Here is a 19,842-nt window from a genome sequence, read left to right as displayed (position 1 = left end):
TGAGTTTGGGGCTCACAAGCGGGGGCACATCGCATTTTGACGCACCCCCTCTCCAAACAGAAGATACCTTTTCCCGACTCACCGGAGAAGAGCTCCATCTTTCCTCTTTTATTTCAGGCCTGGCATGGAGCTTTTCCACACCAAATGTTACGTGGGTTGAAACGCTTGCTGGAGAAGCATCTCGCCTCCTCGCTCACTCTCCAGCATCACTGATGATTAAATGCCCACAGGTTGTCCTTACAGCTGTGCCTCATTGCCCAGATCTTCTGGGGCATGAAATCTATAAACCTTGCCATGTGGTATTGACTGAAAAAACGGGGGGGGGGTGTGGTTCTGGAGTTAAGAGTGCTTTAAGCGAAGGGGGAGTTGTCCTTCTTCCTTAATGCTGCCAGCCGTGATGATGGATGGAGCAGGGCTCCCTTGCTTGTTGCATCAGCAGCTGTGGCTAAACAAAGCCATCCATCTTAAACTGCAGGACTAAGGTCCCTGACAGCACAGTTCCTTCCCACCCACTCCGTAGACCTGCTCACTCCGATGTCTTACTCTGCTCCTATTGGCATTTGTGTTCCTGAAGCGCTTGTTGATTAATTGCTGTAATTCCATCACTAATTAAAAGGTGTGGAAATGAAGGCAGGTGCTTTTTAAAAATAAATAAATTGAAAGCTCTGCTATGTGGATAGGTGTTGGTGCAGTTTCCCTGTTTCCCACCCTACTTGGTGTTAGTTCATACCTTCAAGAGCCAGTTACAGGTAGGTAGCCGTGTTGGTCTGCTGTAGTAGAAACAAAACAAAACAAAACAAATTAAAAAAATCCTTCCAGTAGCACCTTAGAGACCAACTAGGTCAGTTATTGGTATTTTGGATTTTGTTGTAAGCGGTGGTGTTTTCTGGTCACCTCCGTTCGGATTCTGTGGTGAAAGCAATCGATGTACTGTGGTACTCAGGTTAAGAACTTAATTCGTTCTGGAGGTATGTTCTTAACCTGAAGTCAAACCACAGTGCCTAGCTTCTGCCAACCTCGCAGTTCAAAAGCACACCAGTGCAAGTAGGTAAATAGGTGCCACTGCAGCGGGAAGGTAAATGGCGCTTCCATGCGCTCTGGCACTCGTCACAGTGTTCCTTTGTGCCAGAAGCAGTTTAGTCATGCTGGCCACATGACCCAGAAAACTGTCTGTGGACAAAGGCCAGCTCCCTTGGCCTGAAGCGAGATGAGCGCTGCAACACCATTGTCGCCTTTGACTGGACTTAACCCTCCAGGAGTCCTTTACCTTTACTGTGGCTGCAGAGCACCAAAGTGACCTTCCTGGGGTGCAAGCCTGGGCAGTGTGTATGGACGTCATGGGCTGCCCAGACAACAAGACTCCCCCACCCCAGCATCCCTGTTGAGGTCCAAAGTGTGTGTAGTTTGGGAGCTGCACGGCCAGGGAAAAAACAATGCTGTCCAGGATTGTAAAGACTATGGAGAGAATAATTGGGTGCACTCTTCCCACCTTGGATCAAATCTATGCTTCCAGGTCCCATAAGAAAGCTGCAGAGATAGTACAGGATAGTGCGTACCCCGGAAATTATCTCTTTCAGCTTCTGCCTTCTGGAAGAAGGTACAGGATTATAAAGACTAGGATTAGCCGCCTGAGAAACAGTTTCTATCCCAATGCAATTTTGGTTTTAAACCAAGTTTAAGGTAGTCTCTATGGGAGTATATTGTATTTAATTATGGGGTATCAGAGTTTTTACGGGCTAACCAGGCTGGGATAGCTGGGATAGCAGGCTTGTTGGTTTTTGAATGTCTGATGTAGATTTCTTCAATTTCGTTGTTCTGTATGAGACAATGACAATAAAGATTATCGTATCGTAAAGGAAAGCAGAGTTTGGCACCAGCTTGGCTGCAGGAGTTGCTGGAAGGAAGTGTATGAAGTGCCATCCTACCATTTTAGGGACTCCATTCCAGATTTGTGTAGGATTTATTCCCTAGCCTTTTCTTCTCCCAAATATACCCTGCAAGGCAGTGGGTACAGATTTTTCCTTGGAGGTTTATTCCCGAAGCCTTTCTCACAAGTGAGTATGGCCGCAAAGCAGCAGAGGTTAAGGATCAGAGTTTTCCTTCTCCAATAAAACTGATACCAGCCTTGGACCCTGCTTTCTGCTTCCTCCCATGACATGTTTTGCTGTGGATACAGGGAAATGACATCTTCAATGTCTTCAGGTAGAGATGTGAAAGATTCCTTGTCTGAAACCCTATAGAGCTTCTGCCAGTCCATGTAGACAACACTGAACTAGATGGACTCAGTGGTCCCAGCCTAAAGCAGCTTTCTGTGTTCGTAGATACAGGCATCATAGCAGCCAAGTAGGTTTGAACTTATTAATCGTCTTGGCTGAGCAACAGGGTAAGAATAACTGGATAAATAGATAAACAATCAAACTGCTTAACTGACCCCATAGTGGAGCCTCGATTTTCCATAACTTCTTTCTAGTTTCCTTGCCCTCCTTTTCCCTCCCTCTTCTTCCAAAGCAGCTCATCTCTTCCTCTGGTGCCTTCAGAGAAGGTTAGATTTCAGAGCCAGTTCTTAAGGGACGGACATTCAGATTTACGAATGTAGCCCAAGGGAATAACCTTTATCCATTGGAATAAACTCTTAGTTCCAACTTTCTGGCTCAGACCCAGGAACTGTTGATATCTGTTTAAGTGTATAAACACTGCCTTCGTGTCTTCAATCCAGCCAAAAAATCTGATCACCAAAAAAGAGCTGTTGACTATGGATCCCGATACAGAAGACAAACAGCTGATCTACGAGATAACAGCTGGGCCAGAGCACGGTTATGTGGAAAAGAAGTTGCAGCCGGGAGTGTCAGTGACTACGTTTACTCAAGGTAGGAAAGCAATGCTAGGAAAGACATTTGCCCTTTTTTGTGCTTCATCATAGTTTTAGCTGCACTGTATTACTTTTCAGGGGGCGCGGGTGGCGCTGTGGGTTAAACCACAGAGCCTAGGACTTGCCAATCAGAAGGTCGGTGGTTTGAATCCCCGCGACGGGGTGAGCTCCCGTTGCTCGGTCCCTGCTCCTGCCAACCTAGCAGTTTGAAAGCATGTCAAAGTGCAAGTAGATAATTAGGTACCGCTCCGGTGGGGAAGGTAAACGGCGTTTCCATGAGCTGCTCTGGTTCACCAGAAGCGGCTTAGTCATGCTGGCCACATGACCCAGAAGCTGTATGCCGGCTCCCTCGGCCAGTAAAGTGAGATGAGCGCCGCAACCCCAGAGTCGGCCACGACTGGACCCAATGGTCAGGGGTCCCTTTACCTTTACCTTTATTACTTTTCGGTATGTTGGAGGCCAGGGAAGAACCAATCAGTCTAAATTTGGTTTGCACCAATTCAACATATGTTTGGTTTTAAGTCCCGTCCACATTCCACAAATCGGAACAACACAGTGAGGCTTTTGAATTTCACAGGGAGGGACTGAAGGCCCTGCTGCCATCATTGCATGCATTTTTTTTGAAAGCGAATGCAAATTGCATAAATGAATGAATGAGGAGGCTGAGAAATCTCAGAGCCATCTCCAAGCCACATCCATCAGGGCTGTTTTGTAGTTCTTTGTGTCGTTCTTGCTTTATTCAAACATTTTATATCAATTTGCAAGCCACATCCAGAAACCTTATGACTTATATCACTTCCTCAGCCTACTACCCTCCAGATGTTGTTCAACTCCAGCTCCCATCGTCTCTTGACAGGCCTTCTCTGCAGTGGCTCCCTGTCTGTGGAATGCTCTCCCTAGGGAAGTTTGCCTGGCACCTTCATTATATACCATTAGGCAAAAACGTTCCTTTTTAACCAGGCCTTTGGTTGATCTGATATACGTCCTATGTCCTTTTAAAATATGCTTGGGGGGGTGGCTATGGGGTTGTTGTTTTTATTTTTATTATGTATTTTGTGGTTTTATGTCTTGATTTTATTCAGTAAACCACCCTGAAACCCCCGGGTATAGGGCAGTATATAAATTAAATAAGCAAATAAATAGGTCATGGTGGCTGGAACTGATAGAATCATAGAGTTGGAAGGAACCGCAAGGGATATCTAGTCCAACCCCTTGCAATGCAGGAATCTTTTGCCCAACTTGGGGCTCAAACCCACGACCCTAAGATCAAGAATCTTTTGTTGTTGTTTAGTCGTGTCCGACTCTTCGTGACCCCGTGGACCAGAGCACGCCAGGCATTCCTGTCTTCCACTGCCTCCCGCAGTTTGGTCAGACTCATGTTTGTAGCTTCGAGAACACTGTCCAACCATCTCGTCCTCTGTCTTCTCCTTGTGCCCTCCATCTTTCCCAACATCAGGGTCTTTTCCAGGGAGTCTTCTCTTCTCATGAGGTGGCCAAAGTCTTGGAGCCTCAGCTTCAGGATCTGTCCTTCCAGTGAGCACTCAGGGCTGATTTCCTTCAGAATGGATAGGTTTGATCTGCTTGCAGTCCACGGGACTCTCAAGAGTCTCCTCCGGCACCATAATTCAAAAGCATGCTCTACTAAAGCAGGAATGGGAGTCTCAACAACATCTGGAGGGTTATCGAAAATGTATAACTTTTTACTGGAATGGAACACAAAAGATGAACTGACAAAAGAAGTAATTATAAAATGGGCAATAGATTTTGGATATAACATCGAATATGACGCTTGGGTGAAACTGTGGAACGGAGGCTTAAAATTTACGGCGTGTACTACTTTAAAAGAAAACATAATGAAAATGATGTACCGCTGGTACCGTAATTTTCGCTCCAAAACACGCACTTTTTTGCTCCTAGAAAGTAAGGGGAAATGCCTGTGCGTGTTACGGAGTGAATGCACTCGACCAGAGCCATGGCTGCCGTCAGTCAAGCAAAGCGGGAGCCGCTTGCAGGGCTTTGCACGGCTCTAGCTTTGCTTGCTTTACAGCCAGGAGGAGGGGAAGGAGCCGAGGAGGAGGGAGGGAAGGAGAGCCATGGCAGCAAAGCGGCCAGCAGCCGCTTACACGGGAGGAGGGACAGAAGGGAGCCATAGCGAGCCGGAAAAAGCGCCGCGTAGCCAGCAACAGCTGCTGCAGCCTCAGCTAGCAAAGGTCTGTGCGCTCTCTAAATGGAGCAATGAGGCTGCAGAGGGACGGCAGGGCACAGGAGGGCTCTGAGCCACGAGCGCAGTGAAAACCAGTAAAAAAGTTTTTAAAAAGGCTGCTGGGGACAGGAGGGCACGGGATGAGGGAGAGGGGGAAATTATGATTCTCCCAGCATCTCGGCTGATCCGCTGAGCAGGACTTGGGTTGCAGGGGATTTGCCATTGGCTGCGTAAAGCAGCAAAGAGGGAGAGAAGGAGCAAAGCGGGAGAGGAAAGGAGCTGCTTACACTGCTGTAAGTGGGTGCTGTCCGGTTGGCTCCTTTAAAGCAACAGTGCTCTTTCCCTCCCCCCTCCCCGCTCAGCTCGCCAAAAAGCTCCTTTTCCACACACCCCACGCAAGCTCCTTCTCCCCTTAAACCCCTCTCCTGCATCATTAGCAGCATCCTTCTGAACACACCCCACGCGTGTTCCTTCTCCCCTTAAACTCCTCGCCTGCATTATTAGCCGCATCCTTCTCCACATACCCTACGCGTGTTCCTTCTCCCCTTAAACCCCTCGCCTGCATTATTAGCAGCATCCTTCTCCACATACCCCACGCGTGTTCCTTCTCCCCTTAAACCCCTCGCCTGCATTATTAGCCGCATCCTTCTCCACCCCCCCACGCGTGTTCCTTCTCTCCGCATCCTTCTCCACACACCCCACACGTGTTCCTTCTCCCCTTAAACCCCTCGCCTGCATTATTAGCCGCATCCTTCTCCACACACCCCACACGTGTTCCTTCTCCCCTTAAACCACTCTTCTGCATTATTAGCAGCATCCTTCTCCACACACCCCACGCGTGTTCCTTCTTCCCTTAAACCCCTCTTCTGCATTATTAGCAGCATCCTTCTCCACACACCCCACACGTGCTCCTTGTCCCTTGAATGCTTTTCCTTCCCTCCCCACTTAAAACGTGGTTACAAAGCACGGATCCACATGGATCCTCAGGATTTTTGCACTGGGTCACCCCAAGTTCACCATCAGATCACATAGCATATCCATGGCTACAGCCTGCACCAAAAAATACATACGCACCCACTGTTTCATGGGGCTGCAATGGCGCAAAAACGTGGTTACAAAGCATGGATCCACATGAATCCTCAGGATTTTTGCATTGGGCGACCCCAAACTCACCGTCAGATCACGTCTATGACCACAGCATGAACCACAAAAATCATACATCCACTGTTTCATTTAGAATATTTTTTTATTGTTTTCCTCCTCTAAAAACTACGTGCGTGTTATGGTCAGGTGCGTGTTATAGAGCGAAAAATATGGTATTTAACACCTGTCAAGCTAGCAAAAAATGTACAGAATGAGCAGTAAAGCATGTTGGAAATGTAGAATGAAGGATGGAGAATTTTTTTACATGTGGTGGACGTGTGAGAAAATGAAAACAATTTGGGATATGATTTACAACGAATTGAAAAAAATTGTTTAAATATACTTTCCCAAAAAACCCAGAAGCATTTCTGCTGGGGTTGGTAGGAGATGAAATAAGAAAAGCAGATCAGAGATTATTTATGTATGCTACAACTGCTGCCAGAATCTTAGGAGCCCCAAAATGGAAAACTCAGGAAATACCAACATCAATAGAGTGGCAGACAAAAATGGTTGAATATGTGGAATTAGCAAAACTGACCCACAGAATCCGTAACCAAGAGGAAACAAAGTTCAGAAGTGAATGGAGTAAATTTGTGGAGTATGTACGTAATACTTGTAGAAGTTTAAAGACTGTAGTAGGATTAAAATAAATCTTATGGCATGAATAGGATGATGTTAAGAATCTGTGAAAAAAGGAAAAATTAATATGAAAACCTCTGAAGGGAGGAAGGGAAGTCCGTGCTCGATAGAGCGTTGGGAAAATAAGTGTACATAAGGTTGTAGAATATTAGTGTATTTATTTTGTTTTGTTTGTGTTAAAGAAAACTTTACAAAAAGCATTTAAAAAAAACATCTGGAGGGAAACCAAGTTGGGGGAGGCTGGTATCTACGTATGCAAAAATTGTTAAGTTCGAAGATTAGTTCACTGAGGCGTCTCTTCCCAACAGAGGAAGTGAACTTGGGATTGATCGAGTATGTGCTATACGAGGAGCAGACTCAAGAGACAGAAGACAGTTTTCAGTTTCTTGTAAAGGACAGCAAACCCAGTGTGGTCACTGACAATACCTTCCATATCCAGTGGTCTCTTATCAGCTTTCAGCACACCAGGTAAGCTACTCAGCTGAGCAGCAGAAAATTAAGGTATGCTACACTTCAGAATGCTAAAGATTCTAGCAGCTGCCTGTCAACTTTAATCTGCTTCACCCATTGGCTGAGTCCTTGCTGCTGCGATGTCATGGAATGTTCACAAACAGTTGGAGGCTAGAAGCTTGCTTGCCTTTGAGGATTGTCGTTTTAATTATTTGTAAACCACTTTGGGTGTTGTTTTAATAGAAAAGGAATCTATACAGTGGTACCTCGGGTTAAGTACTTAATTCGTTCCGGAGGTCTGTTCTTAACCTGAAACTGTTCTTAACCTGAAGCACCACTTTAGCTAATGGGGCCTCCTGCTGCTGCCGCGCTGCCGGAGCACGATTTCTGTTCTCATCCTGAAGCGAAGTTCTTAACCTGAGGTACTATTTCTGGGTTAGCAGAGTCTGTAACCTGAAGTGTATGTAACCTTAAGCGTATGTAACCCGAGGTACCACTGTAAATATTTTAAATAGTTAAACAGGAGTGAGGGGGTGAGGTCACTTTAAATAGGAGGGAAAACTTCCAGAGGTCAGCTTTGTGCTGTTATCAAAAATCAGGGACCAGGCCAAAGGTGCTAGAGAGAACTGGGAACTGGAAGCCAAACAGCAAGAAGACCCAGGAGGTAGGGAGTGTGTGGAATAAATAGCCCTTGTGCAGTGGGTTAAGAAACAGAAAGGGGTGGTTGGAGGAGTCTTTGCAACCCAAGGAGACCGTAGAGTTGAAGAACCAAGCAGGTAGCTTGGGAAGGGGAACACATTTATGAGGTACAGGGACAGAAAAATAGGTGTGTCATTGACAAGAAGAAGGGAAAGTGGCAGGGGTACTGGTGGGCAGGCAGGATGGACTGCCTGGCTGGGCTCGAACCACCAACCTTCCGGTTAACAGCCAGATGCACTGACCCATTGTGCCACCTGCCGCAGACGAAGACGGGTGGGTCTGCATGTGTGTTGTGGATGGGGGCGAAATGGGGTCGACTTTCCATTTGCTGACTTAAACTAATCAGCCGGATCTGTCTAACTTCAGCCTCTGTATTTGCTCGTTTATTTTATTTACTTACATATTTTGTTATCCCGCCTAATCTCCCAAGGGGAACTCAAGGCAGCGCACAGATCAGATTACAACAGATAATATTTACATCTGATTAGCTGATAATGAGCAACACACTACAGGATGCATTGTTCAACCAGATTGGTACTAACTAGATTTCTGACAAGAAGAATTTTGTCGTGGCGCTTTTATTTACTTATTTTTTCCCCGGCGTCAGATCACGCCAATTCAATTATGGCGAATCACCCTAATTAAGGCAGATTGCACATTCTTCGCTGAACGAGAGGAAGCAAATGCACTGAAATTAATTAAACCGATACAAACTGAATGTAGTGATCGACTTCAGCCCCCTGAAATCAGTGGGACATGAATTCACAATTTAGCAGTATTCAGCCCCACTGGTTTCTGTGCACTTCAGAGCCTCTGGGCTGCATCTCCTTGGTTACATGGAGGGGGGGGAACTCATTCTCTCTCTCTCTTTCCAGCTACAATGTCAGTGAAAAGGCAGGCTCCATCAGTGTCACAGTGAAGAGGACGGGTAACCTCAAACAATATGCTATTGTTCTGTGCCGTACGGAGCAGGGAACTGCCACCTCCAGCTCAGCTTCACGGCCAGGAGAACAGGACTACGTGGAATATGCAGGCCAGGTGGGTTTAGGAAAAATGCTGCACACCCTGGGAAAAAATCCACAATGGAATGCTCTACACCAGTGGTTCTCAACCTGTGGTTCCCCAGATGTTGTTGGACTACAACTGCCATCATCCCTGAGCTCTGGCCTTGCTAGCTAGGGGTGATGGGAGTTGTAGTTCAACAACATCTGGGGACCCACAGGTTGAATCATAGAATCATAGAGTTGGAAGAGACCACAAGGGCCATCGAGTCCAACCCCCTGCCAAGCAGGAAACACCATCAGAGCACTCCTGACATATGGTTGTCAAGCCTCTGCTTAAAGACCTCCAAAGAAGGAGACTCCACCACACGCCTTGGCAGCAAATTCCACTGTCGAACAGCTCTTACTGTCAGGAAGTTCTTCCTAATGTTTAGGTGGAATCTTCTTTCTTGCAGTTTGGATCCATTGCTCCGTGTCCGCTTCTCTGGAGCAGCAGAAAACAACCTTTCTCCCTCCTCTATGTGACATCCTTTTATATATTTGAACATGGCTATCATATCACCCCTTAACCTCCTCTTCTCCAGGCTAAACATGCCCAGCTCCCTTAGCCGTTCCTCATAAGGCATCGTTTCCAGGCCTTTGACCATTTTGGTTGCCCTCCTCTGGACACGTTCCAGTTTGTCAGTGTCCTTCTTGAACTGTGGTGCCCAGAACTGGACACAGTACTCCAGGTGAGGTCTGACCAGAGCAGAATACAGTGGCACTATTACTTCCCTTGATCTAGATGCTATACTCCTATTGATGCAGCCCAGAATTGCATTGGCTTTTTTAGCTGCCGCGTCACACTGTTGGCTCATGTCAAGTTTGTGGTCAACCAAGACTCCTAGATCCTTTTCACATGTACTGCTCTCAAGCACTCTTTCTCTCTTGAGAAAGGCTGCTCAACACCATGGGTAGGCAACCTAAGGCCCAGGGGCTGGATCTGGCCCAATTGCCTTGTAAATCTGGCCCGCAGAATGTGCCCTTTTATTTAAAATGCATCTCTGGGTTATTTGTGGGGCATAGGAATTCGTTCATTCCCCCCTAAAAAATATAGTCCGGCCCTCCACAAGGTCTGAGGGACAGTGGACCAGCCCCCTGCTGAAAAGGTTTGCTGATCCCTGCTCTACAATGTCTTACCCAAAGGGTGAAGTGTTAGGTGGGCATGGTAACAAGCCCAGAGAAGCTTCCTGGACTGAACCTCTTCATTTCACCCAGCTGTGGAAAAACGTGGCAGAGAGTATTGAGTCAGGAGCAGTCACCTAAACTGGGCATCTCCAGTCTGGGCTTGGCGACTCTTGTCCGGTGTCAAGACCAGGCCAGCTGTAGCCGAATCCAGACCTAGATGGGCGTCTTCAGTTTGGCATACTTGCAGTCAGGTGTCAGGTTTGGGGACGTGAGTCAGAGATAGCTGAAGACAAGGGCTAGAGTCCATCAGGGAAGGGATGGTCTTCTGTTGCTCAAATAAGGGAAGAAGTCCAGGCTGCCAGACCTGGAAAACCCCAGGTGCTTCCTACTGTCTGCCGGTCACAGAGACTGATGTTCCTCAGTTCTGCTTCCCATTGCGCCTGAGCATCTCAGGTATCTCAGTAAGCAAAGTTTACTTCTCGTCCCATGTGAGTCCCAGGTTATGCCCCAAAGTCCCTAACATCCCATTGTTGAACTGTATCTCTGTCAGGCTTCGGGGAATCGCCTTCCTCCCCCATGGCAGTAAATAAGAAAAGATCAAATGAAAGGAACGTATTACCAGTTAGATTCTTTAATAATCACAGTGAGAGACAAAAGAACCCGTCTACCTAGAATGGCGGTGCTCCCAATTAAGGCTCACACCCCCTCCGTCCCTATTAATCTACGTCACTCCCACATTTTGTAATCTGAGCTTGTACCGTCTGCGCTTTCTGTTCTGAGACTTTCGGAGCCCTTCTTGACCTTGGGGAGGGTGGTGAAGGAATGCTGTCCAACGACTGTGAATCTGTTAACCCTCTCTCTCCCAGTGCTTCTTCTCCTACCTGTTCCCCATCCAGTATTTCCCAGCTTCTGCCTTCTGAACTGTGCCCCTCTGCAAACCACTGTTCCAAATCTATACTGTCCTCCTGCTCCCAGGAAGATGCAGAATCGGGATGGGTGGGTGGTGGTGGCTCCTACCACTCTTCCTCAGTGCAGCCCTCCTCATCACGGTCCCTGACACTCTCTGGGGTGGGGAGATGTGTTTTAGTGTGGAGGGGAACTGGACCACAGAATAGGATTAAGAAAGGCAAAAGTAGAAAAGCATACAGGGCAGCTTAAGGGGCATTGCGACACTGAGTCAATAATGTTGTTGTTGTTTACTCATTTAGTCGTGTCAGACTCTTCATGACCCCATGGACCAGAGCACACCAGGCACTCCTGTCTTCTACTGCCTCCCACAGCTTGGTCAAACTCATGTTTGTAGCTTCGAGAACACTGTCCAACCATCTCTTCCTCTGTCGTCCCCTTCTCCTTGTGCCCTCAATCTTTCCCAACATCAGGGTCTTTTCCAGGGAGTCTTCTCTTCTCATGAGGTGGCCAAAGTATTGGAGCCTCAACTTCAGGATCTGTCCTTCCAGTGAGCACTCAGGGCTGATTTCCTTCAGAATGGATAGGTGTGATCTTCTTGCAGTCCATGGGACTCTCAAGAGTCTCTTCTAGCACCATAATTCAAAAGCATCAATTTTTCGGCCATCAGCCTTCTTTATGGTCCAGCTCTCGCTTACATACATCACTACTGGGATAACCATAGCTTTAACTATACAGACCTTTGTTGGCAAGGTGATGTCTCTGCTTTTTAAGATGCTGTCTGGGTTTGTCATTGCTTTCCTCCCAAGAAGCAGGTGTCTTTTAATTTCGTGACTGCTGTCACCACCTGCAGTGATCATGGAGCCCAAGAAAGTAAAATCTCTCACTGCCTCCATTTCTTCCCCTTCTATTTGCCAGGAGGTGATGGGCCCAGTAGCCATGATCTTAGTTCTTTTGATGCTGAGCTTCAGACCATATGTTGTGCTCTCCTCTTTCACCCTCATTAAAAGGTTCCTTAATTCCTCCTCACTTTCGAGTCAATAATGACCGTTCCCAAATAATGTCTCACTGCCGTGGAATTCATAAAACAGCAGCAGCAGGCCTGTTTTCCAGTTACGGTCTGCTTCAGCCTTTTATACCCTTCTGCACGTAGTCAATGCACAACCTTGCTCCACACAGGTTCAGTTTGATGAACGGGAGGACACGAAATCCTGCACTATCCTGATAAACGACGACAGTGTCTTTGAGAACACGGAGAGCTTCACTGTGGAGCTCAGCATGCCTGCCTATGCCTTGCTGGGGGACATCACTGAGGCCAAAGTCTTCATCAACGATGCGGAAGATGAGCCTACCTTGCAGTTTGACAAGAAAGTCTACCACATCAGCGAGAGTGCTGGCATCCTCTCTGCCCCCATTGAAAGGAAAGGTGTGTTGCATCACAGCTTAGAGCAGGGAATGGGAAGCAGGTACAAATGGATGTCCAGTAAATAATACAATCCTAAGGGACGCGGGTGGTGCTGTGGTCTAAACCACTGAGCCTCTTGGGCTTGCCGATCAGAAGGTTGACGGTTCGAATCCTCGCGATGGGGTGAGCTCCCGTTGCTCGGTCCCTGCTCCTGCCAACCTAGCAGTTTGAAAGCATGTCAAAGTGCAAGTAGATAAATAGGTACCGCTCCAGCAGGAAGGTAAACGGCATTTCCGTGCGCTGCTCTGGTTCGCCAGAAGCGGCTTAGTCATGCTGGCCACATGACCCGGAAGCTGTACGCCGGCTGCCTCGGGCAGTAAAGCGAGATGAGCGCCGCAACCCCAGAGTCAGCCACGACTGGACCTAATGGTCAGGGGTCCCTTTCCCTTTATATCTGGCCAAAGTATATATCTCAGAAATAAATGTAATGTTACACTGTGACTGGACAATTCACTAATGTTTCATATTGAAGCCTAGCAATAGAAATCCTAAAAGGGAATCTAGATTCGCATTAAAGTCATATATCAACCCAAACTAACAACAGTATGAAGCAAAATGTAGGATCTTGTTCCAGTTCATTAGCAAATTTTTATGCAAACCTAAGTCTGCACTCAAGGGTCTAAACTCTGTATAAAGTAATATAAAAGTAGAAATTTTATATCTATTTATTACATTTATATGCTACCTTTATCTTCCATTGAGACTAAGGTGGTATACACATCCCCATTACATCCTCACAACAACCTGGTGAGATAGTCAAAACAAAAAATTTTTTTCTTTCCAGTAGCACCTTAAAGACCAACTAAGTTAGTTCTTGGTATGAGCTTTCGTGTGCATGCACACTTCTTCAGATACACTGAAACAGAAGTTGCCAGATCCTTCTATATAGTGAGAAGGTGGGGAGGGGTATTATGTATTGTCATGTATAATTATACATTATATTATACATTATAATTATACATTATATTATACATTATATTATACATTATATTATACATTATAATTATACATTATATTATACATTATAATTATACATTATACATGACAAAGCCATTTTTCACCTTCTCACCCCTTGCTTTTTCCTGTAAGACCTATTGCAGTCGTTAAGAGTTGTCAACAGGCTCATCACAGCTATCTGCCAATCACCCATTCCCACCACCCTTCTGAGTAATACCCCTCCCCACCTTCTCACTATATAGAAGGATCTGGCAACTTCTGTTTCAGTGCATCTGAAGAAGTGTGCATGCACACGAAAGCTCATACCAAGAACTAACTTAGTTGGTCTTTAAGGTGCTACTGGAAGGAAAAAAATTTTTTTGTTTTGACTATGGCAGACCAACACGGCTACCTATCTGTAACCGGTGAGATAGGTTAGGTTCAGAGATGGTGACTGGCCCAAGGCCACACAGTGAGCTTCATGGCAGAGTGTGGATTCCATCCCTGGTCTCCAGGGTCCAACCCTCTAAGAATTATGCCACACAGGGGACACTTAATTTTAGGGTTGTGAGTTTGAGTCCCATGTTGGGCGAAAGAGTTGTGCATTTCAGGGGGTTGGACTAGATGACCCACGTGGTCCCTTCCACCTGTACAACTCTGCGATTCTCTGAACCAGTTGTCCTGAAAAGCAACTTTTGTATAACTCTGTGCTGTGCATTACAGGCGACTCCAGCAGCACTGTGTCTGCAGTTTGCTACACGGTCCCCAAAAGTGCCAAAGGCAGCAGTGCACATGCCTTAGAGTCTGGATCAGACTTCAAGTCCAGGGGGATGTCCAATGAAAATCGCGTGGTGCTGGGGCCTGGCGTCACCATGACCACCTGCGACGTGAAGCTGATTGACGACAGCGAGTATGAAGAGGAGGAGGAATTCGAAATCGCGCTTGCCGACGCGTCGGAGAACGCGCGCATAGGGAGCATCGCTTCAGCGAAGGTCATGATCAGCGGTCCCAATGATGCCTCAACAGTGTCTCTTGGAACGGCTACTTTTACAGTCAGTGAGGATGCAGGTGAGAGACTATGATTATTTTACCCTTGCTCTCTTCTTATGGGGCTCAAGTTTATTTTCAAAGAGTGCATAAGCCTACAGTGGTACCTTGGTTTTCGAACATAATCCATTCTGGAAAACCGTTCAAGTTCTGAAACGTTCGAAAACTGAAGACTCAACAGCCTTGCACTCAGCGGAAGCCACGTGGCATGTTCGACTTCCAATGCATGTTCGAAAACCAAAGCGTTTAAGTAATTTAATTTAATATAATATAAATTATATTGAAAAATCAGAACTCCTATTAGAATAAACAAGTTCCCTTATAAATACTGGAATACTAAATAAGATGGATAACAATGTGAAACAGAAAAAGAAGCAGAAAATTGGTTTAAAAGTATGTGAAAGAAAGTAATAAAAGTGGAAAGAAATTGCAATTGAGTAGATTGGAAGTTTATCACAAGGGTAGGGTGAGGGGTGAGGGATGGTGGTGGGAAAATGAAGTATTTGTGGGATTGAGTGTGGGTATGTATGAATATTCTTAAGGATTGTATGAAATGTATGTTTCCATGTTCGTATATTCGCAACATGCATGTATTAATGTTGAATTATTTTAATAATAATAAAACAAAACAAAAAAACCCCAAAGCATTTACTTCCAGGTTTACGGCGTTCATAAACCAAAATGTTCGTCAATGAAGACGTTCAAAAACCGAGGTACCACTATAGTTAAAGAAGGCACCAAATGTCCCCAGTTCCAAGCATCTGTCTGGCATCTGCCCACTTTAATGGGGGGAAATGCGAGTTCAAGTTCAGCTCTTATTATTATTTATTACATTGATATTTCCCTTCATCCAAGAATCACAGGATGGTGTGCAAAATAAAACACAAAAAATAACAATAACCTCCCCTCCAGTTTAAACAGCCAAAGGTTGTTTAATTAACCAGAGAAACCATGGTTTCTTTTATAGAATTGTAGAGTTGGAAGGGACCCCACGGTTCATCTACTGTAGTACAAAACCTTGCAATGCAGGAATCTTTGTGTCCATTGACTTTTAGGCTACCTTCCTAGGAGCTATTTCTTCAAGGGCCAGCAAATTAAGGCATAGAAAGCTGCCTTGGCGCATTGATTCTTCTAGCTCAGTCTGACTGGCAGTGGCTCTATAGGGTTTCAGGCAAGGCCTACTTAGAGATGCTGAGGAGTGAACCAGACGTCTTCTGCACACGAAACAAGTGCTTGGATTCAAGCTGGGCTACCAAGGAGAAAAAGACTTCCTTTGCATGTGCAGCTTAAAAGCAAGCCACACCTGCAAAGGAAGAAAGGAGGAATCGAGAGCACCCTAAGAGTGTGCTCCAAATTCTACCCTTCCAAGTTCTATTGCCAGTTGTCATGGTGACATCGAGTGATGGGCAGGTGGGAGTCCTCCATCATGTTAAGATAAAACATATTTGTCTGCATCTAGCATGCATCAGTGTTTTTACAAGTGCACTTGTAATTTTGTACTTTTTATTTTTCGATAAAGAATACAAAATTTTTAAAATGTCTCAGTATTTTTAAAACAACAACAACTGATAAATGTTAGCCAGTTTGTTTCCAAAGTATGTGTTTCACCTCCTTCCTTCCTGGACCATCTCAGTAAATGTTGGCAGGAGTTTTTCACGTTTTAATCAGCAAATTCCTCAGTAGATAATACGGCTGGAGTGCGTCATTTAGAGGCAGTTAGAATATTTGCTTCAAGGTCACAACATAAGCTAGCTACTCTTTCATAGTCTTTGACTACCTATTTATCCTTATCAACAATTTAAGGCAGTTTACTATAAACATAATGTAGTATCTCTCCACCCCCTTTCTAATGTTGTTTATTGATGAGAATGAATAAAATGGGATTATTCTTGATTAACTGGATGTTAGGATGGTGCTGAAATTTAGTGAAGTGACCTGACTCGGACAACAGTTTGTTGGATATTGGCTGTATGAATCCTTAATTTTGAACTGCAAATGTGGAAAATAAAGTACAGGTGGATTAAAAAGAAAAAAGAAAAGAATATTTGCTGTCATGATAGGGTTCCAGGCTGGTGTCTGACATTATTTCCTTGATGAGCTAACTAGACATGCAATAATGATCCATTGCGTGGCGAGTTCCCACCCTCCCCGGGTGGAAATAATGACACATCACACAATTATTAAGGTTAATGGGCTAAATAAGGCCACAACTTTATTGGTTACAAGTGATGAGCGGTATTGGCTTAGGCATTGGTCCTAACCGACTGTATCCGACTTCAGCCCGTCCGCTTGAAGTCCGGGAAGGGTTAACCACCACTGGGTGACTCCTGCTGATGCACATCCACTAGGAACTCCCCCGGGGTCACCGCTAGGGGGCGTGCCTTAGGCCCTCACCTCCCTAGGCTTCGGACAGGGCCACGCCCCCTGGAATCCTTTATTGGACTACCTTTCAATATGCGGGGCACTATCTCTCCTCTTCCATCTACAGAACAATACCAATGCCTAACCTCCAATACCAAGAAAGTTGTGATGATTTGCTGTGAGGTAGGCGAAAACCAAGTGGCTGGTGCCAATTTGCCAAGTGGAAAAATTCCTACCAGGCCCCTCGACGGTGACCAACCAAGGTCCATAGCAAGGTCAAGGAATGAAAACCTTATAGGATGGGAAAAACTGGAACAGCTGGCAGACTGCAAAGAGGGAGATCCCCAGCCGCATCCTGCCTTAAATAGGGCAGGCCATGCCCCCAGAGCCAGCCGATTGGCTGGCCAGAGGGTGACGTGGCCGGGAATCCCCCCAATCGTGCGGGGGCTGGGAAGCCCACAACCCCACCTCCTCTGTAGGGCGGAAGTGGCTTTAGTAATACCTTCCCTTTAACACTGATTCAAGGAGGGATCACTGTGCTCTCTGAAAAGCTTTTCCCAGGTTTATTTTTAGGGCAGCACAGCACAGCTGTGCTGGCTGAGGCTGATGGGAACTGTAGCCCAAAACATCTGGAAAGGAACCAGGCTGGCAGACGCTGCTTTAGAGTTGCTACCAGTAGTGAAATTATAAATTTGGGAGGTAGGATACTTAAGGACAAAGTGGTAGGATATGAATTTGCTGAACCAACTGTCAAAAAGGGATACAAAAAAGGGAGACGTGAGGAAGTCAGGAAAATAAGTTAATCAATGTTGAATAATTAGAAAAGAGTGATTTGTGTTTTTTCTTATTTTACTTTTGTGTGTTGAATGGTTTTTTCCCCCTCTTCTTTTCTTTTTTTTCTTTTTTAAGGTTAAATGTTTGTATTTTATGTATTTTATGTATTGTGAAATCTTGTTTTTGTGCTTTTATTGTCCTTTGTTTGGTGATGTCTTTCCTTATTGTTAAACTTAATAAAATATTATTATATAAAAAAAATAAAAATAGAGATGCTACCAGTAGTCACCTTTTCCCACAAACTCCTCCCTTCTCTCCCTTCCTTGCAGGAATCATTGAAATCCCCGTTACTAGACACGGCCCTGACCTCTCGACCCCCACTTCCGTATGGTGCGCCACTCGTACATCGGATCCGCCATCGGCAACTCCAGGTGTCGACTACATACCCAGCTCCAAGAAAGTGGAATTTCGCCCAGGAAGAACTGAAGAGGTATCGCTACATTTTTTGCTATTACCGAGCAATTAGTACCTGGGACCAAACTAAGCATTGTCTCATAAGGAGCATTCAAATGCATTTGTGTCATGCATCTTGTGTGTTTTACTTGCCTAGTCTGTACAGAAATGGTCAGATCAAACAAAGAGCCAAACTAGACATAAATCAGGAAAAAAATGGTAATTAGGGACGGATGGAACTGTCAGTTTTGGCTTCTCTGACTTTCTCGTTTTTTTCCAGCCTGAATTTCAGATCATCACATTTTTGCATCAGTTTGTGATTTAAAAAGAAAAATGTCCTTACAAAAATTTGTCAGCATTTCTGTGAGCATTTCTAGCAATATACATGTGATTTATTTATTTATTGCTCAACATGCACATTTTTGCAAGTAATGTCCCCTAATATAATACAATTATTTTCACTAATATATACATTTTAATGCCCATGTTCTCCTAACATTTCTGCAGACATTTTTTGGTTGGATAACTGCATAACAAAATTCGGAGAAATTCAGTTTTTGAAGGATAGCTGCAGTTTGGATTTCATAGTGTTTTGGAAGATGGGAACGAAACCATTTTTAATTGTACCTAGAAAGCACAGTACCAAACTAGAGACATTGGAGGGTGGTTATGATGAGCCTAAATCCACAGTAAAACTTGCCACCGCCACTCAGAACTCCTTCCCTGGGGGCTGCCATTTTTTGCACCCAGATACTTCTGGAGGAACAATGCTGTGTGGTCATTTATAATTGTTTTTGGCAAGGGAAAATGGTGACCGCCAGCCAGCAGTTATTGGAAGGAACTTCAGAAAGTGAGGCTGAGTTCCCTCCCCTATCAAAAATTACTGTGTTTGAGCCCCTGGTTGGCCTCCTCCAAATTCTTCCTGAAAGCTGTCATCTGAGAACATCTGGCTCAGCGCGGTTCCTGTTACATAATCCAGAAAACAAACTGTGTCCCAGGTATCAGATGTCTGGGAAAGACATGCACAGAACTTTGCTCAGGTACACCTAACAGTCCGGATATTTTTGGCTGTTTCTTCATGCATCTGAGATAAGCAGCGATGCACAAATGAAAGCAGGTGCCATTTGTGAATCTAGAAGAGCCCAACACCATTGACTCCTCTCATATCCTCTGGCATTCCTTCTCACACATACTTGTTTACAGAGCCGGATTTAGGTTTGATGAGGCCCTAAGCTACTGAAGGTAATGGGGCCCTTTATATGTCCGCTGTCCTTTGTCAACAACAAATTGTCACTGTTTTTTTGTGTTGAAAATATGCTATATGGTAATTTATGGACCTAAGAGGTATCTAAAGCCATTTGCAAATAACAAAATATGTATTTTATCAAAGTAATTGTTGAACTGAAATACAATTAAGAAGTATATTAATAGTGAAATACAATTAAGAAGACGTATATATACTTTTCCTGCCAACCTAGCAGTTCGAAAGCACGTCAAAGTGCAAGTAGATAAATAGGTACTGCTCCGGCGGGAAGGTAAACGGCGTTTTCGTGCACTGCTCTGGTTCGCCAGAAGCGGCTTAGTCATGCTGGCCACATAACCCGGAAGCTGTATGCTGTACACTGGAAGCTGTACCTTGGCCAGTAAAGCGAGATGAGCACCAAAACCCCAGAGTCGTCCGCAACTGGACCTAATGGTCAGGGGTCCCTTTACCTTTACCTTTATCTTA

General features: G+C 45.2%; 1 protein-coding gene across 1 annotated transcript in view; it reads left to right on the top strand.

The window, feature by feature from the left end:
• FRAS1 (Fraser extracellular matrix complex subunit 1) overlaps positions 1-19,842 on the top strand; it is a 354,385-nt gene that overhangs the window by 295,428 nt on the left and 39,115 nt on the right. The window contains exons 51-56 of the mRNA XM_053404373.1: positions 2,717-2,867; positions 7,163-7,322; positions 8,879-9,041; positions 12,257-12,503; positions 14,202-14,546; positions 17,990-18,150. Coding sequence (XP_053260348.1) covers positions 2,717-2,867; positions 7,163-7,322; positions 8,879-9,041; positions 12,257-12,503; positions 14,202-14,546; positions 17,990-18,150 — 1,227 coding nt within the window. The remainder of the gene's footprint in view (positions 1-2,716; positions 2,868-7,162; positions 7,323-8,878; positions 9,042-12,256; positions 12,504-14,201; positions 14,547-17,989; positions 18,151-19,842) is intronic.

This window comes from Podarcis raffonei, chromosome 9 (assembly GCF_027172205.1).
Source record: "Podarcis raffonei isolate rPodRaf1 chromosome 9, rPodRaf1.pri, whole genome shotgun sequence".
In the NCBI taxonomy this organism is placed as follows: Eukaryota; Metazoa; Chordata; class Lepidosauria; order Squamata; family Lacertidae; genus Podarcis; species Podarcis raffonei.
This window is presented reverse-complemented; position numbering and strand designations above follow the sequence as displayed.